The sequence below is a fragment of the Symsagittifera roscoffensis genome, chromosome 6, assembly GCF_963678635.1.
Source record: "Symsagittifera roscoffensis chromosome 6, txSymRosc1.1, whole genome shotgun sequence".
In the NCBI taxonomy this organism is placed as follows: domain Eukaryota; kingdom Metazoa; phylum Xenacoelomorpha; order Acoela; family Convolutidae; genus Symsagittifera; species Symsagittifera roscoffensis.
Window position 1 is genome coordinate 37,508,886 of NC_087067.1, and position 11,226 is coordinate 37,520,111.

The following is an 11,226-nucleotide window of genomic DNA, read 5'->3' on the forward strand; positions in this document are numbered from 1 at the left end:
TCGAAGATCGGAATCTATCTAGTTGTAAACAAATTAGTCAAAGATTAGGGAAATTCAGATATAATCAAAGAGCCGAAAGAGTTGTCACGGAAAACATCAGAACGAAAAGCTAGCTTCACTAAAACACGAGACAGAAATTATCAGATACTACCTAGTTGTAATGAAAAAAATGTTGAGAGCTTTAGGCTATTAACCTAAAGCAAGCGATCAAAAGTGAACGCATAAAATATGATTCAAACAAATACACGACAGAGAAAACCATCCATTCAAAACTGAGCGTCAAGATTTGGTCGTTTGAAGCTCAGATGATAACTTAAAGGAATAAAACAAACTCAAGAGAGCTGGGAGAATCATTACGGAAAACATCAGAATATAAAAATAAAAAATGAACCATTTGAAACTGAACGTCAAGATTTGGTCGTTTAAATATCAGATACTACCTAGTTGTAATCAAAATTATTCAGAGAGCTGGGAGAATCATCACAGAAAAGAGACAAAACTCAGAAAAGCGTTTTATACTTCTAAAGCATGAAATTAAACATATGGAAATCATGATGAGTAAGTCAAAATACCATAAACTTACAAAGCCAAAAATTTCACAAAAAAAATAGTCAGAGCTGGGGGAATCATCAGGGAGAAAACTCAAATTCAATTTATTAACTAAAAAAAAATGAAACAAAAACAGCTGCAGGACATGAACTTACCTAATGCAGGCCAGCGAAAAAAAAAACAAAAGCTGGCTTCAACGAAATACGACAAAAAATGAACCAATCAAAACTGAATGTCATGATTTGGTCAACTGAAGATCAGATACTAACTATTTTCTATCAAAAATATTCAGAGAGCTGGTAGAATCATTACGGAAAACAGACGAAACTCAGAAAAGCGTTTCATGCATCTAAATCATGAGATTAAACATACACAACTCACGATGTGGTGTCAAATCACATTAACTTACAAAGCTGAAAATTTCACAGAAAATCATTTTCAATTACATTTTGTCAAAAAACAGACAGACTTGTTATGAAAAACGAAACAACCGAATGCTACAACAACATAGTTAACCACCAAAAAATATTGAAAGAACTGAAAAAAAATCTAAAATCAGATTAAAACTAGTTTTGATCAGTATAAATCAGAGAGCTGGGAGAGTCTCACAAAAGTCTCTTCAAAAGCTTCCAAGCATGAAATTTGGCATTAACAGCATAAACAAGTGATGATATCATCAAATTACAAAGCTAAAACTACAGATCAAACTAAATTGAAATAAAACTACTCAAAACAATCATAGAAATTTGCTTGAAAACGAAAAAAAAACTTTTCATTACATCCAAATCAATAAACACCAAAACAACAATTGAACAAATGAAAAAAATAGACAAAAATGATCGATACCGCTGCAGACTGTCAGCCTGATACAAGCCAGTTAAAACAAACGAATGAAAGTTAGCTTCACTATCACACGAGACAGAAAATCAAGTGTTGAAAATTGAAAGTCTTGATTAGGTCGTCTTAATATCAGATGCTAAATAATTTTTACCAAAAACATAGACAACTGACAGTTTGAAAAAGCAAAGAAGTTAAGGAAACAAAAAAACTGACTTCTTTCTTGAATAATCATGTCCTTAAAGCTCTGAATTTCAAGAAAAACTTATGATTGGTACTTTTCCGATAATATTAACCCAAGTTGATGCAACTGGATCAATAGAATTTTTCTTCCGCTGGGAAATCTTAAAAACTAAATTCAAATAGCGTGTAACGCACCTCCGCTGCTTCAAACAGATTTGGTTTGAAAAAAAAAAACGAAACGAATTCAGCTGCAACATAAGACGGAGGCATCTAACAGCGCTTTTTGTAATTCAAAAACTGAATAACAAATTTCAACGGAGGTTCTTTTAAAAACAAAATGGTCAAATCTCTAAAACTACTGGATTTCAGATCTTCGTATTTTCAACTCATTTTGAAAAGTAGTTTTTATGAGGAACATAGCACTTTTGAAAAATCATAAAGTCATATTTTGAGTCCAGATATAAAATCCCTGCGAAAACATTGACAGCACACCACCATTGAACTAAGAATTTCAAACTTAGTTAAAATTTTATAGATGAAACTAATTAAAACTTTCATTTGAGAAACTTTTTGAAATCATCGTGTCGAAAACTTAACGCATTTGAGCAGCCACAACTTGAGAAATTTTGTAAATCTAAGTTTTCCCAAAAAGTTTGAAAAAAAAAATCACTTATAAAAAATCAAATCTCGAAAACTTCAGGGAGGCGACATGTCAATAATTACAACACCTGAGAGCACTTTCACAGTCCCCACCTACAGAATTGCAAATTTTTAATTTTTTAAATTCTTTTAAATCTTAAATTTTTGAAATATTTAAATCCAAAAAAATAAACATAAAAAAATCATAAAAAACGTCATTTAAAATCTCAAAAATTACAAGGATTTGAGCAATCATAACTGGAGGCAAGATAAGCGACCCTCGCGAATAAATTGACAACACCCAACTACACGATTGAGAAATGTTAAAATTTTTAATTTGAGTTTTCTGAAAAACTTTTAAAAATCCTCTATTGGGTTGCTTACTTCAAACTTGCTAAAATAAACAGTAAAATCAAACTGGAAACACGAAAAAAAACATAACCATTGCAGTAAAAGCTATAGCTTTCAAAAGCATGCAAAAGTATTACTATGGAAAATCTTAAACTTGGCGAGATAGTGAAACCCGCATTTGAATAAATATTAGTCAATTAATAAATTAAATGAAATCCAGCAGATGAATTTCAATTGAACTCAAAAAAGGCATATAAACCTAATCAAACAAAAAACTAATAAGAACTATAAGTCTTCACTGCATTCATTCCTCCTTATTAGTCAGAGAGCTGCAAGAATCTTGACAATTTCGGGAAAAAGTTTTGAAGATAATTTCTCGTTTCCTGGCAACGAATAAAATTTTTATACCTCATGATGAACACATGATAAAACCATTAAAATACAAAGCTGACGAATTCAGATAAAACTAGCGCATGAATCGCACATACGGTGCTTCAAATAGATCGTTGCATGTTAAGGAGCTTCCTATAACATGTACTAAAATACTTATTGCAGCGCTGAAGATGAACTGGGCTCATGTATCAGGCGTTTCTACAACACAAAAAAAACATCTCGGAAAAAGATTTGAGCAGTCAAATTTAGAGGGCAGATTTGCAACGCATTTTGCGGGCAATTTGTAGAGCAGTCAAATTTGGAGTGAAGAGTTGCATGCCATGAGTGGACCCTGACTGCACCCCAACATAGGGTTGAGAAATTCAAGTTGTGTCAATTTTTTTATATCTAGGTTTTAAAAAAAAAAATCAAAAAACGCCATATCTCGAAAACCATAAGGATTTGAGCAGGCATACTTGGACGCTAGATTTGCAAGCCCTGAGTTTACCCTGATAGCTCTTCACTATAAGGTGGAGAAGTTCAAATTCGGTTAAATTTTTTAACTAAATTTTAAGAAAAAAAAAACATTAAAAAAACGCCATATTTCGTAAACCAAAAGGATTTGAGCCCTTATACTTGAACGCTAGATTTGTAGCCCTTGAATGTACCCTGGTAGCACCCTATTATAGGGTTGAGAAATTCAAAATTAATTAAGTAAATTGTCAAGCAAAAACTTTGATAGTTTTACGTTGCGAATAAAGGGAAAAAATGTTAGAGTTAACGCATTTGTTTGGGCTCCGATAGATTTTGAAACGCTGACTTGTGTTAACTTTTGAACCTTTGCAATGTTTTGGCCTTTTAACAGACCAACATAGGGACTTATTAAACATGTGCCAAATGAAATTTCTTGAGCGTTTTACTGAACGATATAGCTGAAACAAGCAAAAACACTTTCGTTAAACATGAAAAAATAATACGTTGAAAAAGTTTAAATATGCAAACATAGAGTTCTCTTAAACATGTCAACATGGTGACTTCTTAAACATGTGTCACATGAAAAGCCAATTAAATAATAGAATATGTAAAACAATTATTACTCAAAAAGCTGACAGAACGGTTATTGAAAACAGAAAAACTAAACCATATAAAAAACAGTTGAAAATCGAAGAAAAATCGAAAAATTCAAATTTCAGATAGAAACTAGTTGTAATGAAAACTAGTCAGAGAGCTAGAAGAGTCATCACGGCTAAAAGAGAACAAAGACATAAACTAAAACACTGAATAATGACAGGAGGTTATCAGTCTAATGAATGTAAGTAAAATTAAGCTGAAAGTTGTGTTATTAACACCAAGCATCAAAAAAGAATTGAAACAATTGAAAAATCTAAAATCAAATTTAAAAAAAGCTTAAAATCACGGAGAAAGCTAGCTCCAACTAAGCCCAAAGAGAAAACCTATCATTCAAAGCTGAACGCCATGATGCTGTCGTTTAAAGATCAGATACTAACACAATGTAATCAAAATTAGTCAGAGAGCTTTGATAAATGTAACGGATTATAGGGAAAAAAAGAAGCTTTATCACTTCTTGGCATGGAATTAGACATTTCCAACACATGATGAACAAGTGATAAAATTAGTAAATTACAAAGCTGAAAATTCATTATTTTGAATAACAATGACTCAAAAGGCTGAAACAGTGTTTATTGAATTACAATTAAAACTAGTTGTAATCATAATTAGTCAGAGAGCTGGTCGAGTCCTCGCAGAAAAATGAGAGCCGAACCCGAAGAAAAATCACTTGAACTGAAATCAGTCTACGGTATCAGTCTAAGGGAGTCAGCTAAAATAAACAAAAGCTAGTCTAAAAACAAAAAACGAAAAGAAACATTCAAAACTGTCGTCATGAGTAGGCCATTCAAAGATACGATGCTTACTAATTTTATCATAATTAGCCAGCGAGTTGGGAGAATAACCAGGGAGATTAAACAAACTTTCTTGCTTCAAGGCATGAAATAAAACAATTACAACCCACGAAATTTAAGTGATAATACCATTAAACTACAAAAAAAACAATACAAAGGATATTGAGATGTCCCGGAAACATCATGATCAAACAAACGACCAAACCATTATGTACCAAGCATAACCATCAGAAGGTCGGAAAAGCGCCAAAGAAAAACAAAAAAGAAAAAAAACAATAGAAATTTGTAGAAAAACAACCGATTAAAGTTCGTTTAAATTCCAGAACACTTACTCAATGAACACTTACTCACTTACTTTATCGACACAGGCGAAGCAGAGCATCGCACTACTTATGATGCAACCCAAACAAAAATAAAGGTAGGGAAATGATGAAAGATGTTGAAAAACTAAAACATATAAAACTTTTGTATGTCTCGAAAAAACCAGGCAATCAAGCCAAGCAACATTTGAATGAAAAATTAGCAAAGTAACGCAGACTTAAGCGGAAACAAAGCCGAAAATCTTTGAGCAGAAAATTAGTAGAGCCGATCAAAACGAGTACAGCAAACTTATTAAGCGGAAACGAAGCCCACAATCTATGAGCAGAAAACCATTAAAGATTGGAAAGAGTAATGAACGCTAGTAAACAAAAAAAAACAGGTGGTTGAGAAAACCTCAATTTTCGGATTTCAAAGAAAGAAATAGATGCCCTTAAAGCTCTTTGAACTTCTATAACAACTTATGACTGGCACTTTTTTTGATAACATGAGCCCAATTAGAGAAAACTGGATCAAATAGGTAAAATTTTTACTCCGCTGGAAACCTAAAAACTAAATTTTTCGAAACTAGAAATCGTTCAAGTTTTTCGCGCCATTTCCACGTTCGCATTTGGAGAAAACTTTTTAACGTTACTTTCAGCAGATGAATTTCAATTGAACTCAAAGCTCAAAAAATGACTATATACTTAGGTGCATTCATAAATGTATCAAAATGTATGAATGCACCTCTGTAGTTATTTCAGACTTTTAAAACTTTTCCTAAAAAAAATCAGTAAGACCTATATTAGAGTCTTCAATACCTGCATTAAAGCAGATAAAAACAAACCGAATTCAAAAAGGGCATACATACCTAAATGCATTTGCAAGAGCAGGAAAATGTATGAACGATCTTCTGTAGTTTTTAGAGCAAGATTGTTTACTAACTTTCAACTGTTATCAAAATTAGTCGGAGCTGGGAAAATTATCCGGGAAAAATAACGAAAATTTGACAAAAAAGCTTTCTTGCTTCGATACTTGATATTAGACAATCAAAACCAATCAAGATGATAATACCATTGAAATAGTCCAGCACAAATATATCCAGATAAACCTCTCCCTAACAGTGAAAAATACCAGTCCCAGGGAGTTTCAAAAATGATTTAGTTTAGACGTAAAAGCAATTCATATACAAACAAACTAATGCTACCGATTGTTCAAGGTTGTACGCAAAAACAAACAATGAAGAAGAAGAATTTATTAGAAGAATTTATTTGAATGAATTCAAAATGTCTTCCAAAATCCAAAATAGTCGAAAAAGTCTAAAAATTTCTGCTAACTTATTAAAGCTAAAATTAGCTGCTCCCGCCGACACACACAGGTCAATGATCATTACATAAATTACCAGATACGATTCAAAAAGTAGCCAAAAGCAAAAATGATGAATCTTGACAAAATTATGAGCCAAAAAACTACTAAAACAAATAACATTATGTAAGTTTAACTAAAAAATAAGCGCATGGTTCGATATCAGTTAGAAATTTGTTTCGAGAGTCAGAAACCGCTTGTTTCTGTTATGTTAGAGCTTCAACGCAGAGGATAAACGGAGCTTAGCACGCACCACTTACGATGCAAAAAGATGTGCAAGAAATACAGCTCGAACATATTACTGTATAAACAGTAACGCACTTCATATTAATGGGAAAAACTCATAACTTAACACAAGTGCGTACGATCAAAAGTGCGTTTCATTTGACAAATTGAAATCAATCGAATAAAACAATTGTTTGCAACACAGACTCCGAGTGTAATGAGTATATAACACAAAGATACTGCAATTCAAAGATGCTGCAACGCCAAAAGAGCACTCACTGACAACAGGAAAATAAAAAACGCTAGAGTATAAGCCTCGAAATGAAATCAACTCAAAAGTACAAAAGCCTTTAGGACTACGGACTGGCCACCCAGACCTAGATTTATGTGGTTTCACCACTAGATCATGCTGTTTAATTAACGCGTCAACTTTTTCGTGCTAAAATGCGCGGCTTTCTTTAAAAAAAATGGACATATCCGAACAATACGCTCATTTCTTTTTCAAATCATCGATACACCCTCGAAACTAATTTTTCACACTTTAGATCTGACTGGTTTTTGTGAGAGAGCTGCAATTGTGGTATGACAGCAAAAGTTAACTTACCGAACTCGACTCTCAGTTATGAGCTCGCCATTCTCCTCGTTTGTGATCAAAATACTTGAGGGAGAAACATGGACAACAGCAGCGGTATAATCCTCCTCACCGATATCACGCAAATCAGCGATTGCTTCATTTATTGAACCGATTCCGCTAGGCTTATCGGCCGGCATTGATCCGATGTAATATACATTGAATCGCTCGCATTCCTCTAAATTATGTTGCATCTTTTGCGACAGTTTGTCCAGTGGTGTAGCTTGACTAGTTATTGCTGGCTCTGTGATGCTACTCGCCGGCGCGCGTTCGTTGTCATTCCAGAAGGCGTTTTCAAAAGAAGGCTGCAAAAAAGGGTTTGCAGGTAGCGATCGTCTTTTAGCAGCCCTTTCTGCAACTATTTTGTCACAGAGTTTCTGCAGCGCGGCAGAAATTGCCTTAGCTGATCTGTCGCTTCGGAAGGCATAACAGTAATGTAAGCCAGCTCTTCTGTCTTTGGATACAAATGCGAAATCGTGGCCAGAATCTTTCCCTACTCCCCACAATCGAATCTGAGATACTGGAATCGATAGTAAAACGCAGTTGTCCAAGTAATCGCAAACTTGTAGCGCCTCGTTTTCGAGAACCAGGAGAAAATCCCGGCCTGAAAATTTATCGTCTTGACCTTCGTCGCTATCTTGGCAGATATACCTGATAGCAGAACTTATTGCAACTGAGCTATCTTGTTTCAAGTCCTCGCGGTCCAGAGTACAACTTCCCAGCCCAAAAACCGGAAATACTAGACTTTGCATATCATTTCTTTGGTTCATTTCTATTGACGCCACAAGCTTCGAAAGCTCTTGGCTGGAAGAGTGACTTAGAGAGATGCTTTCCTCGTCGACGTTGAGCATTCCTTCGCTGTGTGACTCTGGTATGTTTAAGGATTCAATAGCTTCTGGAGAGAGGCCAACAGCCGATAGACGGTTGTTCTTCTCCGGTTGTGACATGGAATGGTGGAACTCGGGAATATGTCTGGATATTTCTCCAGATTGCACGTGCCAGTAGTAAACTCCAGTGTCGCCCGTCATTCGTCTCCAACCAGGCGGTAAACCCAAACCTGAAAAGGGATCTTCAACTGGAGTATCGTCATTTGCAGCTTCAACTGAATTGCTCGAAGCTTCTTCGACACTTATTTCTGAGTTGGAAGATTTATCCATTTTTGTTTCTTCAATGCTCAAGGAATCCTCTCGTTTTTTGCAATCATCAGTGTGTTCGAACTCGTTTCTATACGCTTCAGTGGGTATTTCTTTTTCAGGAACGTCAGCCGCTTCGTTTTCCAATTCGTCTGCTTCTAGTTCAGAGCAGGGGGAACTAGTTGCCATTGAGTCCTCTTGTTTACCGCTGCTGTCTTCTTTATCTCTGTTCGAAGCAACTGTTTCGGTTGCCGAACAAGTCGATTGGTTCAGATTCACATTCACTCCACTATCGCATTCCGACACGCATTCAGATGAGGATGTTTTCACACCGACTTCATTTGAGTCTCTATCGGCTATTGCTACTTCACTATTTTCAACATCAGCCGATAACATCGTTTCTAAAGTACATACCAAGTTAAACAATTGTTATTTCATTACTCCTGCAGTAGAATTCTCGAACAAAGCAATAAAATGAAGATGACTGTTAGCAATGTTAATCAATGAAAGCAACTCAGCGTTCACGGTTGAATGCTAAAAATATCTCACTTAATAAAATATGCTTTTTGTGAATGTGAAAAGCGGTCATATTCAATTTGAACACGTTTTAGGCTTCTCTGTCAATAATCTTTTGAATAATCAACCTGTAAAACAAATCGATTTTTCGGTAACAGTTACAGTGCCGATAATTATGTAGGCGGCGACAATCAAGCTATTTTATGAATTTAGCACCAAGCAATAAAAAAGCGCAAAATAGACAACACAAATCAAGTGAAACGAAAAAAAATAAGTATTCCAATTGGATATTGAAGCTTTCCGTGTATAGCTATAAGATGAACATGTAAATAAGTAATGCAATTTCCGCTAGTTACGAGTAAGCTGAGGCATCAGTCCCAGCACCAAATGGTGATTTCCAAGGAAAGCAATCAGACACAAAGTGAGGAAACTGCAATCAGCTGACATTATTTTTCTCATCAACAGACAATCAAGCATTCAAAAACCTAATTTAAAATAATCCCATCCGGCTCAATCACAGTTCTTTGTTCTTTTTGATATATAGTTATGAAAATAGGAAAAATTTGCCCATTCCAATCAAGACTCTTTTCCAGTTTCCCACCGCCGTACAAAGAATATTACAAATATCTAAAACATTCTAATATTGGCCAGCAGAGTTGAAAAAGCGTAAGACAGATAGTTTTTCTTAACTTAGAAACTTTTCAACTTTAGAAATCGAAGTTCAAAATTAGGTTGTATTTAAACTCTTCTATGATTGACACTTTTTGACACAGAGTCGAGGCTGAGCAACGCAAAACGTGCAAGAATGGGCCAGAATTACAGCTTTAAAAATTACAGAGAAAACATCGACATATTTCTTCTTTTTTTTTTCAATTAAAAAATACTAGCGTGTACCGCACCTCCGGCGCTTCGAATTTTTAGCAGCTCAAGAAAAACGTTTCTTTGAGTGTACTCTAACAGAACCCAATTACAGGGTTCCTAATTAAAAATTTTGCAAAGTTTTTTTTTCAAGTTTTTTATACAAACTTTGAAGAACCATAAAGTTTTGTAAAGTTTTATATAAGTTCTTCGAAAAACTTAAATTGAACTAAGAAACGTCACAACTGGGAAACTGAAATCAATTGAACAGTCGCATTTGGACGCAAGATTTGGAACTTCTGAGAGTAACTTCAAATTTTGTAAAGTTTTTCATTCGTTTTTTTTAATTCAAATTTTGAAAAACCATCAAAAATTAGTGACATTTTTTTATATCTAAGTTTATAATGAATTAAGAAACGTCATCGCTCGGAAACTGGAAGCAATTGAGCAGTTGCATTCGGACGCAAGATTTGCAACTCCTGAGAGTACCGAACTACAACGTTGGGAAATTCAAATTTTAAGAAAATTCACCTTAAACCTTAAATTTTATGAAAAAAGTATTTTTTTTGAAAATCAGAAAAATACTCACATCTCGAAAACTGCCAATATTCGAGCAGTCTTTATGGCAATATTCGCAATTTTTGAAAATACACAACTACAGGGTTGGTAATTTCACTTTAACGAATAATTTTGTAAATTAAGCTTTCTGAAAAAAAAAATGTCCAAAAAAATCTCAAAAATCGTCGTATCTCTTAAACAAAAATGATTTGGGCATTTTTAATTGGAGATTTGCAACCACTGAGATTACTCTGACAGCCCCCCCCAACTACAGGTTTAGAAATCAAAACTTTATTATTAATTATTTATTATTAATTATGAAAAATTAATTTGATTTTCATGAAATTTTTTTTTGAAAAAATCACAAAAAACGTCATATCTGAAAAACTGAAAGGTTTTGAGCAGTCCTATTTGGAGGAAAAACTCGCAACTCTTGAGAGTACCCTGACAGAGCCTCACTACAGAGATGATAATTTCAAATTTTGTGAAATTTTTTATACCTAAGTTTTCTGAAAAATTTTGAAAAAATCCTAAAAAAAAGTCATATCTCGAAAACTACAAGAGTTTTAGAGGCCATATTCAGAGGCAATATTCACAAACCCCTGAGAGTACCCTGACGAGCCTCACTACAGAGATGGTAATTTCAAGTTTTGTGAAATTTTTTATATCTATGTTTTCTGAAAAATTTTGAAAAAATCCTAAATAACGTCATATCTCAAAAACTACAAGGATTTGAGCAGCCATAGTCACAGGCAAGAATCGAAACCCCTGAGGATCCAACCAGAGGATT

The 11,226-nt window shown here is 34.3% G+C and overlaps 1 protein-coding gene across 1 annotated transcript in view; it reads right to left on the minus strand.

Annotated features, from left to right (window-relative positions):
* The window catches only part of LOC134847618 (amyloid-beta A4 precursor protein-binding family B member 3-like), a 38,416-nt gene extending 29,304 nt beyond the window's left edge, over positions 1–9,112 (minus strand). Inside the window, exon 1 of the mRNA XM_063864744.1 lies at positions 7,345–9,112. Within this exon, the coding sequence (XP_063720814.1) occupies positions 7,345–8,900 (1,556 nt within the window). The 5' untranslated portion in view covers positions 8,901–9,112. The remainder of the gene's footprint in view (positions 1–7,344) is intronic.
* Between the last annotated feature and the right edge of the window lie 2,114 nt (positions 9,113–11,226).